Genomic DNA, 19,657 nt, shown 5'->3' with positions numbered 1-19,657 from the left:
CAAACACTGTTTGCCTATAAGCTACCCCAGTTCATTGTTGGCTGGGAAGAGGAGTATGGTTCAAAATGGCCTCTTGAGACCTTTTGCTGCTGCTGCTGCTAAGTCGCTTCAGTCGTGTCCAACTCTGTGCGACCCCATAGACGGCAGCCCACCAGGCTCCCCCGTCCCTGGGATTCTCCAGGCAAGAACACTGGAGTGGGTTGCCATTTCCTTCTCCAATGCATGAAAGTGAAAAGTGAAAGTGAAGTCGCTCAGTCGTGTCCGACTCCTAGCGACCCCATGGACTGCAGCCCACCAGGTTCCTCCATGCATGGGATTTTCCAGGCAAGAACACTGGAGTGGGTTGCCATTTCCTTCTCCAATGCATGAAAGTGAAAAGTGAAAGTGAAGTCGCTCAGTCGTGTCCGACTCCTAGCGACCCCATGGACTGCAGCCCACCAGGTTCCTCCATGCATGGGATTTTCCAGGCAAGAGTACTGGAGTGGGGTGCCATCGCCTTCAGAACTCACTTTAATCCCTGGTGATGGTGGGTCCTAGCCCTGATGCTGAGTCTCTATAGGACAAGAGAGAACATGGAAATACTAACTGTGAACTCTCTTAGTTTTCTTTATTATAATGTCAGTGTCACTTTGACTTTTTAAGAATTCCATTTTTTAAATGAAAACATTTCTACCTGGAGAAAGCTGACGGCAATAGTTTTAACGTTATAGAATAAGTCCTGTTGGGAAGAGTTAGATTGTAGAGTAACAGTGTGACAGTTGTGTACCCTGGTACTGTCATGCTGTTTTAAATTCCTTTAAAATTATTTGAGTCATCACTTTCTGTGTGTTATGTTACCTGTCATTCTGTGTTCTAATTCATCCCTGTTTCTTTCAGCCCCTTCCTACCTATAGCTTAGTCATCAGCATTTTAAAAAGAACAGCAGAGATCACTTTGGTTGGAAGACTGTCGTAAAACCTTTGTTTAAACAGAATATTTGGGGGAGAGACTTTTTTTGGTTACTCAATCTTATGATTCACTAAAAATTAACTGAAAAGCTCTTTTGTTCTCACTTTGTTGTTTACCTTTTTTCTTGATGTGGATTTTCTGCCTTATTTTGTGATGAACAAGCTAGCTTTTCTTTTTAGCGATTAGGCATATTATAATGCTTTAGGGATCTCACTTTGGCTATCAGTAATCTTCAAAGCCTTCTGAAGATGGGAAAAGTGCATAAGAAGTAGTAGAAAGTATAAAATTGAGTGTGCTATTAACAAAAGTAGATGATCTTGATTTCTTTAACTTTAGAAGTTGGAGTTAGCAAAGCACTTTTTCTTCTGAGAGCTTTGCTTCATTATCTTTGCTCCTGGGTTATGCCAGATCATGTATATATTGTTAATATTTGTAAAGTACTGAGCAGTTTTCACAGCCTTTCCTGATACTATTTAAACTGTTCTCTCATTCTCATTTTTGTACACACATCTTCTTGTCGTGTAGTTAATAGTTTCTCTGTCTCTCTCCCACTAGACTGTATGATGTTGAGAGGGTCACTTAGCCAGTATGGTAGTGTGGGCCAATTGAATTGTCAATTAAGCTTAAAAAGACTTTGGCAAACATTGAGTAAATGCATGTAAAACACTCAGAATGATGTCTTAACACACAATGTCCCTCAGTGGAAATTTGGGGGCAGTGCTTTATTGTTACCCACTATATGTCCTGTGCGTTTGGCATTAAGAGTTTAAGTGTCTAAAGAACTTTAAAGATCAGGGTGAAGATTTAGTTCAGTTCAGTCACTCAGTCATGTCCAACTCTTTGCGAGCCCATGGACTGCAGCATGCCAGGCTTCCTGGTCCATCACCAACTCCCAGAGCTTACTCAAACTCATTTCCATTGAGTTGGTGATGCCATCCAGCCATCTCATCCTCTGTCGCCCCCTTCTCCTCCTGCCTTCAACTTTCCCAGCATCAGGATCTTTAACAGTGAATCAGTTCTTCACATTAGGTGGTCAAAGTATTGGAGTTTCAGCTTCAGCATCAGTCCTTCCAATGAAGGACTGATTTCCTTTAGGATGGACTGACTGGATCTCCTTGCAGTCCAAGGGACTCTCAAGAGTCTTTTTCAACACCACAGTTCAAAAGCATCAGTTCTTCAGTGCTCAGCTTTCTTTATAGTCCAACTCTCACATCCATACATGACTACTGGAAAAACCACATCTTTGACTAGATAGACCTTTCTTGGCAAAGTGATGTCTCTGCTTTTTAATATGCAGTCTAGGTTGGTCATAGCTTTTCTTCCAAGGAGCAAGCATCTTTTAATTTCATGGCTGCAGTCACCATCTGCAGTGATTTTGGAGCCCCCCCACCCCCTCCAAAATAAAGTCTCTCACTGTTTCCATTGCTTCCCCATCTATTTGCCGTGAAGTGATGGGACCAGATGCTATGATCTTAGCTTTCTGAATGTTTAGTTTTAAGCCAGCTTTTTCACTCTCCTCTTTCACTTTCATCAAGAGGCTCTTTAGTTCTTCTTCACTTTCTGCCATAATGGTGGTATCAGTTGCATATTTGAGGTTGCTGATATTTCTCCCAGCAATCTTGATTCCAGGTTGTGCTTCATCCAGCCCAGCATTTAGCATGATGTACTCTGCATATAAGTTAAATAAGCAGGGTGACAATATACAGCCTTGACATACTTCTTTCATGATTTGTAACTAGCCTGTTGTTCCATGTCCAGTTCTAACTGTTGCTTCTTAACCTGCAAACAGATTTCTCAGGAGGCAGGTCAGATGGTCTGGTATTCCCATCTCTTGAAGAATTTGCCACAGTTTGTGGTGATCCACAGAGTCAAAGGCTTTGGCATAGTCAATAAAGCAGAAGTAGATGTTTTTCTGGAAGTCTCTTGCTTTTTTGATGATCCAGTGGATGTTGGCAATTTAATCTCTGCTTCCTCTGCCTTTTCTAAATCCAGCTTGAACATCTGGAAGTTCACAGTTCACGTACTGTTGAAGACTGACTCAGAGAATTTTGAGCATTACTTGTGTGTAAGATGAGTGCAATTGTGCAGTAGTTTTAACATTCTTTGGCATTGCCTTTCTTTGTGCTTGGAATGAAAACTGACCTTTTCCAGTCCTGTGGCCACTGCTGAGTTTTCCAAGTTTGCTGGCATATTGAGTGCAACACTTTCACAGCATCATCTTTTAGGATTTGAAGTAGCTCAACTGGAATTCCATCACCTCCACTAGCTTTGTTTGTAGTGATGCTTCCTAAGGCCCACTTGACTTTGCATTCCAGGATGTCTGGCTCTAGGTGACTGATCACACCATTGTAGTTATCTGGATCATGAAGATCTTTTTTATATAGTTCTTCTGTGTATTCTTTCCACCTCTTCTTAATAACTTATGCTTTTGTTAGGTCCATACCATTTCTGTGCTTTATTGTGCCCACCTTTGCATGAAATGGTCCCTTTGTATCTCTAATTTTCTTGAAGAGATCTATAGTCTTTCCCATTCTATTGTTTTCCTCTATTTCTTTGCACTGATCACTGAAAAAGTCTTTCTTATTTTCCTTGCTATTTGGAACTCTGCATTCAAATGGGTGTCTTTCCTTTGCCTTTCACTTCTCTTCTTTTCTCAGCTATTTGTAAGGCCTTCTCAGACAACCATTTTGCCTTTTTGCATTTTTTCCCCCTTGGGGATGGTTTTGATCACTGCCTCCTGTACAGTGTCACGAACCTCCATCCATAGTTCTTCAGGCGCTCTGTCTATCAGATCTAATTCCTTGAATCTGTTTGTCACGTCCACTGTATAATTGTGAGGGATTTGATTTAGGTCATACCTGAATGATCTAGTGGTTTTCCCTACTTTTCGATTTGAGTCTGAATTTGGCAATAAGGTGTTCACGACTTGAGCCACAATCAGCTCCCAGTCTTATTTTTGTTGACTGCATAGAGCTTCTCCATCTTTGGCTGCAAAGAATATAATCAATTTGATTTCGGTATTGACCATCTGGTGATGTCAATGTGTAGAGTCTTCTCTTGTGTTGTTGGAAGAGGGTATTTGCTATGACCAATGCGTTCTCTTGGCAAAATTCTGTTAGCCTTTGCCCTGCTTCATTTTGTACTCCAGTGCCAAATTTGCCTGTTACTCCAGGTATCTCTTCACTTCCTACTTTTGTATTCCAGTCCCCTGTAATGCAAAGGATATCCATTTTTGGTGTTAGTTCTAGAAGGTCTTGTAGGTCTTCATAGAACCGTTCAACCTCAGCTTCTTCAGCATTACCGGTCAGGGCATAGACTTGGATTACGGTGATACTGAATGGTTTGCCTTGGAAACGAACAGAGATCATTTTGTCATTTTTGAGATTGCCTCCAAGTACTGCATTTTGGACTCTTTTGTTGACTATGATAGCTACTCCATTTCTTCTAAGGGATTCTTGCCCACAGTTGTAGGTATAATGGTCATCTCAGATAAATTGACCTATTTCAGTCCATTTTAGTTCTCTGATTCTTAAGATGTTGATGTTCACTCTTGCCATCTCCTGTCTGACCACTTCCAATTTGCCTTGATTCATGGACCTGACATTCCAGGTTCCTATGCAATATTGTTCTTTACAGCAGCAGACTTTACTTCCATTACCAGTCACATCCACAAATGGGTGTTGTTTTTGCTCTCGGTCCATCTCTTCATTCTTTCTGGAGTTATTTCTCCACTGATCTCCAGTAGCATAATGGGCACCTATTGTCCTGGGGAGTTCATCTTTCAGTGTCCTATCTTTTTGCCTTTTCATACTGTTCATGAGGTTCTCAAGGCAAGAATACTGAAGTGGTTTTCCATTCCCTTCTCCAGTGGACCACATTTTGTCAGAACTCTCCTCCATGACCTGTCTGTCTTGCGTGGTCATACACAGCATTTCTTACAGTTTCATTGAGTTAGGCAAAGGATGAAGATGGTGGAGTAGAAGGACGTGCATTCATCCTCCCCTGCAATAACTCCAAAATTACAACTTGCTGCTGAACAACCATCAGTAGGAGAATGTTGGAGCCCACCAAAAAAAGATACTTCACATCCAAGGGCAAAGGAGAAGCCCCAGCAAGATGGTACGAAGGGTGAAATTGTGTTTAGAATCAAACCCCATACCTGCCAGAGATGCTCGGAGAGCTCAAACAAACCATGTGCATGCCAGGACCCAGAGACTGAGCCAGAACTGTGTTCGAGTGTCTCTTGTGGAGGTACGGGTCAGCAGTGGACTGCTGCAGGGGCTCTGGGTGCAGTAGACCTGGGTATGGCATAAGCCCTCTTTGAGGGGGTTGCCATTAACCTCACCATAGAGCCACCAGAACCTACACAGGACTGGGGAAACAGACTCTTGGAGGGCACAAACAAAAGCTTGTATGCACCAGGCCCAGGAGAAAGGAGCAGTGATCCCACAAGAGACTGCCCCAGACTTGGCTGTGAGTGTCCAGGAGTCTCTGGCAGAGGTGTGGGTTGGCAGTGGCTTGCTGCAGGGTTGGGGGCACTGAGGGCAGCAGGGTGTGCATGGGACCTTTTGAAGGTCGCCATTATCTTCATTCCCTCCACCATAGTTTGGCCTCAGGTCAAACAGCAGAGAGGGAGCACAGCCCTGCCCTTCAAGAGAAAACTGGATTAAAGATTTACTGAGCATGGCCCCACCCATCAGAACAAGACCCAGTTTCCCCCTCAGTCAGTCTTTCCCATCAGGAAGCTTCCACTTTAAGCCTCTTATCCTTCTCCATCAGAGGGCAGACAAAGTGAAAACCACAATCACAAATAAGTAACCAATCTGATCACATGGACCACAGCCTTGTCTAACTCAATGAAACTATGAGCCATGCTGTATGAAGATTTATTGTTACTGCTGCTGCTAAGTCGCTTCAGTCATGTCCTACTCTGTGCAACCCCATAGATGGCAGCCCACCAGGCTCTGCCGTCCCTGGGATTCTCCAGGCAAGAACACTGGAGTGGGTTGCCATTTCCTTCTCCAGTGCATGAAAGTGAAAAGTGAAAGTGGAGTTGCTCAGTCGTGTCCGACTCTTAGCGACCCCATGGACTGCAGCCTACCAGGCTCCTCCATCCATGGGATTTTCCAGGCAAGAGTACTGGAGTGGGTTGCTATTGGTGGCCTAAAACCCAAGATCATAGGTTTAATTTGCTGAGTGGGTTTCAACAAATGAAAAGTTTTTGATGTTAAACCAATTCTTATTTTGCTGTTAGCATTGGGAAACTGTATTCTGCCAATTCTATTCATTACAACCACATTTGTAACTCTGAGCCATTTTTGGCCAGATGTTTCAAGGAATTATTTTAATTGCTGTTGACATTTTGACAACTAGCCTTAAAATTTTAACAGTGGTACTGGGCTGTACTCATTGGTGCTCAGGATAAACGGCTGTCAGTAGAAATGTCAGAAATTCTGGCGACTTTGTCAGGACTGGATGAGTGTTGGTGGAGAAGTTAGGAGTTCTGAGTTGTGCCTGTGCTCCTGGCTAGGTGAGATATTAACCCATGGAGTTCACATGGGATGAAAGGTGGTCCTTTCCAGCTCCCATTTTTGTTGTTTCCTCTTACTACAGAAACTTTGATTTAACATTTTAAAGTTGTCATCAGTATATAATTTGTTACAGAACTGTTCATTTACATTTGTCTTTTGACAAATCTGCTTTTGCGCATCTTGTAAAATTATTTGGTATGTTTCTGTTGGTCATAATAATACATGTTGAGTGTGCTCTTACCTCCCAAGCCCTGCAGAGGAATTGGACTCTGGGTAACAGGGCCAGTCTTGTATTTTTCTTGACGCACTAAGTAGCATGCTGTTGTGTGCACCAGGAATTACTGTTGTAGGTGAAATGATGGTTTGTAGTGCTTTCAGAGGCTTATTGCAGAAGAGCATCTGCAGATTCTTAGTTCAGTAGCAGAATCTGCTTATTACAATAGGCTCCAAACAGAAAAGACTTGGGTTTCCTGTCTGGAATTACTCTGGGCCATACATCCTGTCACAAGCCTATCTAGACCAGAAATCTTTGGTTTTTAAAACAATCATTCTTAAATTTAAAAGATTTATATGGTCTTTAGCTTCCCCAGCAGGCTTCCCTGGTAGCTTAGCTGGTAAAGAATTTACCTGCAATGCAGGAGACCCTGGTTCAATTCCTGGGTCAGGAAAATCCCCTGGAGAATGGATAGGCTACCCACTCCAGGATTATTGGGCTTCCCTTGTGGCTCAGATGGTGAAGAATCAGCCCCTGCATTGCAGGAGACTAGTGTCCAATCCCTGGTTTGGGAAGATCCCCTGGAGGAGGGCATGGCAATTCACTCCAGTATTCTTGCCTGGAGAATCCCCATGGACAGAGGAAACCATGGGGTCACAGGGAGTCAGACTCAACTGATCAGCTAAGCACAGCTCCCCTAGGCCAGCCAGGGCCCTCCTGTACTGTTCTGGATCTTAGCCACCCACCCCATGTAGTGGACTAAAGTTTGTTTGTGAAGGTAAATTAGAATCTATCAGGAGAAATTACATTTACCAGTGTTTTTTATTATTTTATTTTCTTCAAACCAGAGGCTGGCACTTCTAATCTAAGCTGTTAGCCTGAGCTTTTGGGATTAGTTGGAGCTTGGAGTGTGAAGTTCCGTAGAGATATTTTAAATGGTGATTTGGTTTCTAGGGCTTCCCTAGTGACTTAGGTGGTAAAGAATTTGCCTGCAATGCAGGAGATGCAGGTTTGATCCCTGGATTGGGAAGGTCCCCTGGAGTAAGTAATGGCAACGCACTCCAGTATTCTAGCCTGGAGAGTTCCATGGACAGAGGAGCCTGGTGGGCTACAGTCCATGGGATCGCAGAGTCACGACTTAGTGACTGAACATTAGTTCTCAACATCTGATTGCCTGGATGAGGGCCCTGCCCTCCCTTCACTAACTCCCTTCTGTGTTAGTGAAAGTTGAGCTGGGGGAGGGAGAATCCACATGCTCAGCCTCTGCTGTAGCCACTTGGTGGCTCTGGGTATCGTCCTGAAGGTGTAATGATTTCTCTTTGTCTTTAGGACACCCATATGATGCCCAAGACTCCTTCCCATATTGGGGCAGATTATTTTAACCCGAAGCATTATCTCCTGCCACTTTTCAGCTCAGTTCTAATGGAGAAAGACTGTGAAGGCTCAGAATTTAAGGCAGAAGGTGGTAGATATCATCTTATGCCTGTTAGGATGGCTGTTATCAAAAAGACAAGTGTGGGCATTCTCCCATGCTGTTCTTTTAGTTTAACTCAGGTAATAGGATTGATACATCTTGTGGATGAGGCTCTAAATAATTGCCACATATCCTTGTTCCATTGGGGCTTTACACTTGAATGTGTATTTTAAGGCCATTTTACCCAGAACCCGAATCCAGAGTTGAGGAGTGGTGCTGTTTTATGGCACCTGTACGATGGTTTTCTTCATGGTGCCACAAGCTGCTGTTTTTCTTTGTTTTCTCTCCCCTCCCTTCACGCGAAGGTTAAGACTGAGTTATAGAATTAGTGCAATTTTTTAAAAAGTGGGGGTGAAGGCCCCCCTCCAAATAATTCATAGCCAGGTTCCAGCAATGAGGATAATGTCATCAGAGCCTCTTTAAAGGTCCCTTTAGAGATCGTTTGTGGTAATTAAAAGGAAAATGAAACACAGATTTTTGAAAAATGATAAATATAGGTTTACCAGGTGATTTCATGATGCTAGATGGAAGCCCTGCTGAGAAACATCCTGGGTACTCACTTTATACTCCCAAGAAACCTGTAATCAGATGGGCACTGTTGTGAAATTGTTCAGATACCGTTACCTGCGGTTTGTAGAAATTTATTTTGACACTTAAGGACATCTAAGGATGTAAATTTAATTACTGCTGCTGCTGCTTTCTCTGTGGGCTTGAATGAAAAGTGGCAGATTATATACTGAAATTGCCACTAAGATGTAGTTTTTTTAAGTTTCATGGGGGCTTAAAATTTTCTAAACTTGCAATATGGATGGATGACTTTTAAAGCATTAACAGAGTCTTCTTGGGCAATCGCACTCATTTAACTTGGAGGGGGGCAGATTTCAGTTTGATGTGGTTCAAACAGCTGCTCACTTAGGATATTCTAGAAGAGTAGAGCTTGAATACGGTATGTTTTCCATGTGGGTCTCCTTTTAATCCAGACTGACAGTGGAGCTATAGATCTGGTATTATTAAAGTCCAGAGTGGCAAGGAAGCTGAGCCAAGTCCACTTCTTCTTGGGTCTCTCTCTTGCACTTTTTTTTTTTTTTGGCAATGTTTCTTTCTTTCCTTTGCCTGTTGGCCTGCACGTGTGAGAAGCAGAGAGAGAGGTCTTGTTTAAGTATCAGATGGGTGGACGCAAGTCCTAGAAGAAGTAAGGGCGTTAATGTTAGCATGACGTAGCAACAGTAGGTGCCGGTGAAGATGCTCTTGTTGAAGGTGAGGACTCCTCCCTGGTATCCAGGCTGCAGCTAACCCTCCGTGCTGTGGGGTAGAGCTGGTGTGAAAATGCAGGGTTTCTTTGGCCGAATCCAGAGGTTTTAGTGAGCCCTGCTGTTCTTGAAGCTCTGTAGGAGTTAGCAGTGGGAGGGACAGGAGATGTAAAAGCGCTAAGAAATCTGGTCAGTGCCTAATGCCGCAGACAGTCAGGTTAGGAGGCCAAGCACAGGCAGAGTGAGTTGCCCTTTCAGCAAGCGAAACGGTGCACATTTCAGCAAGCGAAAGTGTGAATGGGAAGGGCGCTGAGCACAGAATCAGCAACATGGTGGGATGTATCTGGGAGCTGGCTTTCCTGGTGCCCTTGAAGATGCAAACGTTGGAAAGAAAAAGTGCTTGTGTCAGATTAAAGGATTTGCCCTGTCCAGTATGTTCAGCAGATACAGCTGTAGTCTTAGGAAAGTCTTGTCTCTTTAAAAGTGGTAATATTTAGAAGGAGTGGTAATTGGCAGTTGATTTTTTTTTTCCCATTTGTTTATGGTTTACTCTTGCTGTAATTTTAAATTACTGGTAAACATATACTACCGGAATTGTAGTATTTTTCTCTAATATCAGCTTATTTATGGCTTCATAACTTTCTAATCAAGAGTACTAAAAAAAAAAAAGGAGTACTTCTTTAAGCTTATTTCCCTAGATAACTGAGCAATATTTCCAACTAATACTTTTTTAATAACTGTTTTAACAAGCTTGTTTGTTGTGAAGACAGTTTAGGGAGAAGGCATGTCGGGTGTGAATTTACCAGGTAAGCCATTTTTGGTGCTATCTCTTGAAAATAGCACTTTTTTGCTTGGGTATCTTTTGGTTACTCAGTAGTTGAAATTTACCAAGTTTGGAGAGCAATGGTGTTTTGAGCCCAGCTGGAATTTCAAACACTCCTTCAATCTTCTTCTCCTTTTCTTCAAAGTACATTTGAAAATCTTGAAGGATAAGCTCTCACCCTCTGGGTCTTTGGCAGGAATCGTGGCCTTAATTGGACCAGAGCCCCCTGCACAGTGGAGGACTTGCCTGATGGCCATGGCAGCCTGTGCCCTGGCAGCTTCCTGAGTCCTTGGAGCCATGTGAACTTACTTGATCCTCAGGCATCCACAGACCAACTGGTCTTATGAGGCGGAGCCTGTGATTTTTATAAAAGGTGGTGTCTCCAAGCCTCACACACCTGTGGGCATGATGACACAGACATGCTGGGTTTCCAGGGCCCTTGGGTGCTGCCAGGGTAACTAGTTCCCTGTGTTTTCAGGTGCAGAGGAAAGTGAATGGAGAAGGAAATGGCAACCCACTCCAGTATTCTTGCCTGGAGAATCCTGTGGACAGAGGAGCCTAGTGGGCTGCTGTCCATGGGGTTGCACAGAGTCAGACACGACTGAAGCAACTTTGCATGCATGCATGCATTGGAGAAGGAAATGGCAACCCACTCCAGTATTCTTGCCTGGAGAATCCCAAGGACAGAGGAGCCTGGTAGGCTGCCATCTATGGGGTCGCACAGAGTCGGACACGACTAAAGTGACTTAGCAGCAGCAGCAGGGAAGTGAACCTACCGAGGTTAAGAGAGACTGTTGCAAAGTCCCTTGGGACTTTATCTGTCTCCTTCAGGAATCTGCAGGCATAGGGGAAAATTCCTTCACCTGCGAGTTAATGGGTGCTAGCTAGTCATGGTCTACCAGTGTGGGGGCCGTGTGTGACATGGAGGCTGCTGGCAAAAGCCGCAAAGTTGCACGGCCGGGGAGCTGGAAAAATGAGTTTATGGCATTAGTGGGGAGAACTTAGAGGTGGTGTTACTTACGTATGGCCAAACAAAGGTGGGAGGATGAGGTTAGTTCTGCTTTTATAATTAACTTGAAGCTCCCAGATGAAGCAGCTTTTAGCCCCACCCCCTCTTTCCTGGCCCAGCACATCTTCCCCTTCACTTTTCCCTCAGGAAAAATAATGAAGAAAGCAGCCTGTGAGCCCCGGGTGCCTGTCTGGCCAGTTCCATGATTTCTTCAAAGATTCTCTGTCCCAGTTATTTTTATGCTAACCACAGTGTGTATGCTCTGGACTTTTGAAATTTACAGTTACAACTATGCTATTAATCTCAACTCTGAAAACTAAACATTCACTCTTCACCCCAAGCTGGCAGACAGCCTGGATGATGCATGAGATGATTGAGAGAGTAGCAGCTAGTCCTATAAACCTTGCATCATCTGGCCGATGAAATCAAGGAGTTGGTTTGCCCTCAAGGAAAGGTGTCTGGGTGTCTAGATTTCTTTGACTCTTGAGGAGGGCAGTGAGATCCCAATCTTAGATTAAGCTATGAAGCAAATCTTGTTGGAGATTTTCTGTGCTGCAGAAGGAAGACCACGCAAGGGACCCCTACTTTCTTATTCTTAGAGGCTCCTATTCTTTGAGCTGGCAGACTTCTTTTGTGCCAAAAAGACATGGTACTTCGCACACGTCCAAGCAGGAAGGGGCTGCTGGGACAGTGATTTGGGGAGGAAGGAACCTCTCAGGGTCCACAGGTCAGAAGAGATGTGGGGACCTGTCTTGTGGGAGGTGCATCTATCTATACAGCTGAAGACAAGTCATCCTTTGTGATGCTCTGTTAGAGGGGGTCACCTATGACAGGGAAATCTATTTTTTTTTAAGCTTTTAAACCTCTTTCGCTTTTTGCTTTTCTTCTTCTCTGATGTTTTAAGTGGAAACTGGGACGGTGGTAATTCATTGCCTTGGGGATAGAAAACTGAAGCAGTTGGAAGAACAGGTTCTTCTCAGTCTGTGCCTAAGAAATAGAGAACACTGTGTGTCCTGGCCTGGGGGATGGTTTTCCAGCGAGGACAGGGAGACAGGAAGCAGATTGCCTGAACTGGGAAAAGGGGTCAGGGTGGGTGGGGTACTGGGGGTGGGGTTCATGATCTTTGGTGGCAGCCTGACCCACTAGCCCCTGGGTGGGGCCTGGGAGCTCTACAACTTAGACACCTGAGCTTCCTGCTTTGACAAAGATCCTGGGGCACCTGTGGGCATGGCAGTACGAGCAGGCTGGGTTTCCAGGGCCCTTGGGTGCTGGCTGAGCATGAGCATCAAGCGTGGCAGCCCCCCCTTGGTGCCACATTGCAGGAACCGCTCTGAGGGATCAGTTTCTTGACCGTGGGCTTTGGAATTGGAATTAATTTGACTTCAAGAAAAGAGTGGTTGTTTTGTTTGTTTGTTTTGGTACATCTAACTTTGTAAATTGAGGTCTTAGACCCGCTGTACCCATGATCCAAATGTAGGTTCCTGGATTGAAATGCTGCATGTGTGCTAAGCTGATTCAGTCGTGTCCGACCCTTTGCGACCCTATGGGCTGTAGCCCACCAGGCTCCTCTGTCTGTGGGATTCTCCAGGCAAGAATGCTGGAGTGGGTTGCCATGCCCTCCTCCAGGGGATCTTCCCAACCCAGTAAATAAACCCCCCTCTCCTGTGACTCCTGCATTGCAGGCGAATTCTTTACCACTGAACCCCTGGGGTAGCCCGATGAACCATCGGGGAAGCTACTGCCCCATGTACTTCTTGGTCCTGCCCTTCTGTGTGATTTTACTAAAATAGTGTGAGATTTGTGCAGACAGACCAGATGAGGCACTGAGAGCTCCCTTCGTGCGTCCCCTTTGCCCTCCCGGCACGTGCGTGGCTTCTGGCACTGGGTGTCACTCACCGGCCTGCGCTGTCCTCAACACACTTCGAGCTCCATGAGAGCAGAGGCCCTGCCTTACTCATTTTCACGGCCTCAGCAGCTGCCTCCCGTGTGCAATAAGTCTTTGAATAACTAAACACATGGAGAAAACTTTGCAGCTTAAGGGAAGCTCTGAAATGGGCACTGGCCCTGAAAGACTAATCCAAAAAGAACTCCGAGATAGAACCTCCTCACTTTAGCTTGATGACTGTAGGTGGGTACAGAGCGTAAGGTTTTCACATTCGTTCCACGTCCGCTTGTCAAAGGGGAGTGATTCAGAATGGGGCTCAATGCAGATTTTTTTTTTTATTAAAATATTTTTTTCCATTACAGCGTTGTGTTGGTTTCTGCTGTACAACAGTGAGAATCAGCCATGGTTTTGCATACCTCCTCTCCCTCTTAGGCCTCCCTCCCTTCGCCACATCCCTCCCCTCTAGGTTGTCACAGAGTACCAGGCTGGGCTCCCTGTGTTGCGCAGCAAATTCCCACCCTCTGTCTGTTTTACACAGGATCGTGTGTTTATGTCGCTGCTGCTTTCTCCGTCCGTCCCACTCTCTGTTTCCCCCACAGTGCCCACAAGTCTGTTCTCTGTATCTGTGAAGATCTTAAGGTTTTAAACCATTTTTGAGGCGTACATGTTGAAGTTCTATGTAAGAATCAGTCTCTAGAAGGCTGGCAGTGCTGGCTGGCCAGCTGTGAGCAGTCAGGCAGATCTGCCTGGCGAAAGGCCAGTGCAGGCTGGCTGGACCTCCGAGTGGACAGCTCAGGGCTCCCGGTCCTCTTCCCATGACTGCTGAGAGCTGGTCAAGGAGAGGATGAAGCCCAAGGCCGGCCCTCTTGTAGGTGAAGGGCTTCTGTTCTGAATTGACAAGTTCTGTGTGGCCCTGGGGAAACCAGGGTTTTGCTTTCTCAAGCCCCCAGGGTAAGCAGCTGGCAGGGGCATCTGTGTGAGTGGGTGTGGGTGCTCCATCCTCTGAACAGGCAAACATTTAAAAATGTTTGCAAAAGCAAATTCTAGAGAGAAGTCCAGGACTTTCTTATGCAGATACTTGGTAAGTCCTGCTCCTTTTTTTTTTCTTTTGCTAATTAATTTCCCTGACAGCCTTGCTGGTAGCTCTTCGCCACAATCAGTTGCTGAATTGTAAAGCTCAATTATCTGTGTAATAACATGCTATAAAAATATATAAAGCCAGGAAAAAAAATGATTGCAACCAAAGAGGCTGAGCCTTGGGAATAGACACCTTGTATATTCACATCTGGGCTGAAAGGAGACCACAGGATCTTTCAGTAATGATTTGATAGACTGACTTTCTTTCTAAAAACGTAAAAGAAAACACTTAATTTGAGGATGAGGCACTTAAGTTACCTTCAAATACAAGCAGAAGCAATATCTCATTAATATATTTGAGTCTTGTGATGCAGTGTATTAGAATTGGCTCCCTAACTTTTGAAAATGTTAAAGCATTTCTACACAGGCCTTTTTAGAAGCCTGCTATGTGCTAGGCACTTGTGCTTACATACATAAATTTTTTTAAAAGAATTTTGATGTGGACCATTTAAAAAATCTTTATTGAATTCGTTATAATGTTGCTTCTGTTTATGTTGTGGTTTTTTGGCCGAGAGGCATGTGGGATCATAGCTCCCAGACCAGGGATTGAACGCAACCCCGCTGCATTGGAGGTGAAGTCCTAAACCACTGGACCTCCAGGGAAGTACATTATATATTTTTTAATCCTGCCTGTGATCTTACAGGGAAGATAGGAAGATCTCCATCTCTCAGTTAAGAAAAATGAAACTCAAGAATTTGGTGTAAAAACCAGTGCTTCTCTCACAGTTGGTCAGTAGAAGCAGAGAGGAGCTGATTTTTTAAAAAAGTTGTTCATGAACAGATTGACCAACCTTTTGTAACAGTTGCTTTTAAAAAATATATATATATAAAAATTTGGAGCAGAATTGCTGAACCCTATCTGAATTCTTGGCTCATAAAATTGTGAAATAAGATGAAACAGTTGTTTTAAGCCTCTAAGTTTTGGGATAGAATGTACCACATGCCAGATAAGCATCTTCCATGTCTTGGTTCTTTGTTTCTCTGGCTGAAGAGGCTTACTGTTCTGTCATAAGCCGTCTCTCCGACAGTAGCACCTTGAGGTAGCTTATTGTGGGAGCACAAATGTGGAAAGGCCAATGACAGTTAAGGAAATAAATTACCAGGGATTTCCCTGGTTGCCCAGTGGTTAAGACCCTGTGCTTCCATTGCAGGGGAAATAGGTTTGATCCCTGGTCAGGGAACTAAGATCCCGCAATGCTTCATGGTATGCCCCCCACCAAAAAAAGAATTCACCAAAGCAGACTATTAAAGGGGGAAAGATAATGCCTGGGAAAAGTAGAAGCAGAATAACATTTTTAGCCTGTGTTTCCTGCAGCCAGGGTGGAATAGAGAAATAGGTGGTATGACAGTGTTTTTGGTTTCAGCTTTGACTGTATTCAAATTCCCTTTGGAGCTCTGACACGCCAGACTCCAACTGGGAGATTGCTCTCTGCCTGCATGTCTGGTAAAGGCTTCCAGGTGGTTCTGTGAGCGGCCAGGGACGGTAGAAATGTTGGCCAGGCTCCCAGTGGCATATGGAGAAAGGCCACGTTTATTGCACGTGTATTTACCCAGGGCCTTCATGCACAGGAGCCGTGCTGGTTACTCTGCATACATCCTTTCAGTCCTCACCGCAGGTCCACTAGGTTGGGGGGAGAATCCTCATGTTATAGGTGATGGGACAGGCGTGTCTGAGAACTGTCATTGGTGCCCAGTCTTCTAATTGGTAATAGGGATATGATTGGAACTCATCTGTTTGTCTTTCAACTATCTAAATTTTTACACTTGGTTTTCTCCTGATCTTCATTTTCTTTACTTTTCTTTCTTTTGGCTGCACTATGCAGCATGCAGGATCTTAGTTCCTAGACCAGGAATTGAACCTGTGCCCGCTGCAGTGGAAACATGGCATTCTAACCATTGGACCAGGGAGGTCCTTCCTGACTTCCAGTTTTGACTTGAGGGATTTATGTAAAGGACACTGACCTGTGTCCTCAGATTAGCAAAGGATTTTGCATACTTGGCACTACTTACTGCATTGTTGATGAATATTTTGTAACTTTTAGAAGACTTGAAGAGGGTATGGGGGTGTGTGTGTGTGTGTGTTTGAAAGCATAGCTCCTTGTAAATTTATATCCTCGCCACAACCTAACTTTTGGACAAATGTTAATGTCTCATTACAGAGCTAACCGCTTTTCTCTTCATTGAGGGACAACAAACATGGTAGCTTGAAAGGCCTCAGATTAATTGGATGCAACTTCAGGTGTTTATCCTGATTATCTTTGGGTGGATCCTCAAATAGCAAGGAAATTAAAAAGTGTCATTCCTATTAGGAGTGTTGTGCTTTTCATTTCCTTTAGTAGTCTGAGGATTGCTAGTACACATTTCTACAAAAAGAGAAAGTTTTTTTTTTTTTTTTCTGGCTTAATTTTGCTGAACTGTTGGATATTTTGGAATGTGAGAGAGAAGAAACGGAAAAACATGCCTACCTCTCTCCCTTTCTGGGGTGCCAGTGTCTATATTTGGTTGTTAAGCCAGCAAAAGGAGGTTCCAACGGAAACACCATTTATGAATATAGTATTGTCTCCATGCAACATTCTGTGTGCCAACCTGTCACCCCAGGGCAGGCCCATAACCCATGTGGAGGGCAATGTGGATGGTGAAAACAGTGGCAGAGAGGAGACTGGTGGTGGTTTAGTCACTAAAGTCGTGTCTGACTCTTGCAACCCGTGGACTGTAGCCCACAGGCTCCTCTGTCCATGGGATTTCCCAGGCAAGAATACTGGAGTGGGCTGCCGTTTCCTTCTCTAGGGGATCTTCCCAACATAGGGATCGAACCCACGTCTCCCGCATTGCAGGAGGATTCTTTACTGCTGATTCACCAGGTAAGTCCCGACTCGCTTATCTAATAGATTTTGGCCATCATTTGGTTACTTCTCCTGGAGTCTCTCGAGTAGAGGATTTTACCCTTGGGTCTTGATGTGGTTCCTGTCCTGAACCTTGGATCCCTGAACACAGTGGGGGCTCCCTGGGTGCTGAGTTAACTGCTGTGACTTGGCAAGTGGGAACACGTGGGTGTATGTACTTCACTTACTCAAAGCTGTCAGGTCTTACCAACCTTTTGTAAAAAATATTTTTTTTTCTCCCTGAAAACTCATAAAAATTCATGTTACGATTTCAGAGCCCACAGGATCCTGTAGAATTTTGTTGAGCTGCTTATCCTCTTTTCTCCTAATAGATACATCTCTCTCCTCATGCACACAGGGACAGATGTGTGCTTGTGAGTCTGTACAGGAGCTCCTGTATATGCCACAGTGGCTTTGCTGAAGGAAATCAACTAATTTCCCCCAACTGGTTCAATGTGACTAAGATATCTTTATGCATCTTCTCAAGACTCCATTCCAATGACTATTTTAAATTTCATTAACCTTGCCTACATTTTGCCAGATACCTTTTCAGTATGTCTATTTATTTTATTATCACAATGATGCTTTGCTTGCTTGTGTATCTAGAAAGAAATAAAATTAGTGGATTTAATTTTTTTTTTATGATGAACGAGGTCACTTTTTGTGTTAGTATTTAAAAATAACAGTTACCCAGGAATGATAGTGCATCATTTCCAAAATATTCTCTAGGCAAAGTTGTCCTTCATCACGCTTAACTCTGTAAGGTGAAACCCTGATGCAGAGTAAAAGGCATAGCTGGTCGTTCTCCGCCAGCACTTTTGTTAGAAGGTGATGACACTGTATGGTGTGTGGGTGCATCTCTGAGTGGGAGGATACACGGAACTACAGGACTGTCCTTTTCCACCTCAAAATGATGTAGACTTACACCTGTAACTGTTTCAAAGGCTCAGGACAATTTTGAATTGAGCATGTTATATGGGACCTGTGCTTCCAATCTGCCTGCCAATGCAGGAGACGGGTGTTTGATGCCTGTATCGGAAAGATCCCCTGGAGGAGCAAATGGCTACCCATGCCAGTATTCTTTTTTTTTTTTTTAATTTAAATTTATTTTAATTGGAGGCTAATTACTTTACAATATTGCTTTGGTTCTGCCACACATCAGCATGAGTCCGCCACCGGCGTACATTTGTTCCCCGTCCTGAACCCCGCTCCCACTTCCCTCCCCATACCCTCCCTCCGGGTCATCCCAGTGCACCAGCCCCAAGGATTCTGTACCGAACCTGGACTGCATGCCAGTATTCTTGACTGAAAAATCTCATGGCGGGCCACAATTTATGGGGTCACGAAGAGTCAGACATGACTGAGTGAGCGCTCAGTCACATGTGGGTGTGGTGTTTTTTATTTAAAAAAAATTTATTATAAATGAAGAAGTTACAATGTGAAATTCGGAGAAGGCAATGGCACCCCACTCCAGTACTCTTGCCTGGAAAATCCCATGGACGGAGGAGCCTGGTAGGCTGCAGTCCATGGGGTCGCTAGGAGTCGGACATGACTGAGTGGCTTCACTTTCACTTTTCACTTTCATGCATTGGAGAAGGAAATGGCAACCCACTCCAGTGTTCTTGCCTGGAGAATTCCAGGGACGGGGGAGCCTTGTGGGCTGCCGTCTATGGGGTCACACAGAGTCGGACACGACTGAAGTGACTTACCTTACCTTATGATGTGAGGTTAGAATGGGCAGATCATCCGTGATATTATTACAGCAGTCAGCCTTCATGGACTTTAGAAAAATTAGAACATGTTTTATTTTGTAAAAACAAAGCAATATGTAGCATTCCTGGTTGTAGAGAAGAATTGAGCTCTGTGGGCAGTAGTTTCATTTATGGAATATTAACTATGTATAAATTGTGACTGAACATTCTTATGAGTTTTTTAAGGGAACATAAAAATGCCTTTTTTTTTTTCCCCCCCGCTGCTAATGCTTTTTTTCCTTCTGCCTCTCTGTCCATCCTTTTCTCCTACCTCACTTGAGGATGATTCTGGTTTTACAGATCTCGATTTTTTTCCTTATGTCTCACCAGAAGTGTTAATTCACTTTGCTAGAATGGTAGTGATCTCAAAAGTGGAGGATTATGACTCCAGGTGGGGCTTCATCAGCCTGAGCAGGTGCATTCTAAGTAAGAGAGGTACTGTTTTAATGCAAATGTCCCCCCTCATTCCGGGGAAGGGAGATGTGGATAGGAATTGACACAGTGGTTAAGCCAGAATTGTTTCTAAATAGATTGTTTTTTTTCCCCCTGAATTCTCTGGGAACCAGCAGCAGTGTCTTGTTAATAAATGGAAGAGAAATATAGAGGCAGAGAAGTTGAGGGTGACTGTCTTAATTCTTTGTTCTGAGGGATCACAAATGCTTAAGGAAAATGAAGTTGGAGGCTCACATAAATACTTGGGAGCCTCAGTGATACGTGCTCATATGAGAGTGGAATTGAATTCAGGGACCCCAG

The 19,657-nt window shown here is 44.2% G+C and overlaps 1 protein-coding gene across 5 annotated transcripts in view; it reads left to right on the top strand.

Moving 5' to 3' along the window:
- The window catches only part of MAST4 (microtubule associated serine/threonine kinase family member 4), a 613,695-nt gene that overhangs the window by 9,494 nt on the left and 584,544 nt on the right, over positions 1 to 19,657 (top strand). The window contains exon 2 of one of the 5 annotated variants that reach the window (XM_055554692.1): positions 17,059 to 17,132. The exons of the other annotated variants lie outside the window; for them this stretch is intronic. Coding sequence (XP_055410667.1) covers positions 17,059 to 17,132 — 74 coding nt within the window. The remainder of the gene's footprint in view (positions 1 to 17,058; positions 17,133 to 19,657) is intronic. 5 annotated transcript variants of the gene reach the window in all.

The sequence above is a fragment of the Bubalus kerabau genome, chromosome 18, assembly GCF_029407905.1.
Source record: "Bubalus kerabau isolate K-KA32 ecotype Philippines breed swamp buffalo chromosome 18, PCC_UOA_SB_1v2, whole genome shotgun sequence".
Lineage (NCBI taxonomy): Eukaryota > Metazoa > Chordata > Mammalia > Artiodactyla > Bovidae > Bubalus > Bubalus kerabau.
This window is presented reverse-complemented; position numbering and strand designations above follow the sequence as displayed.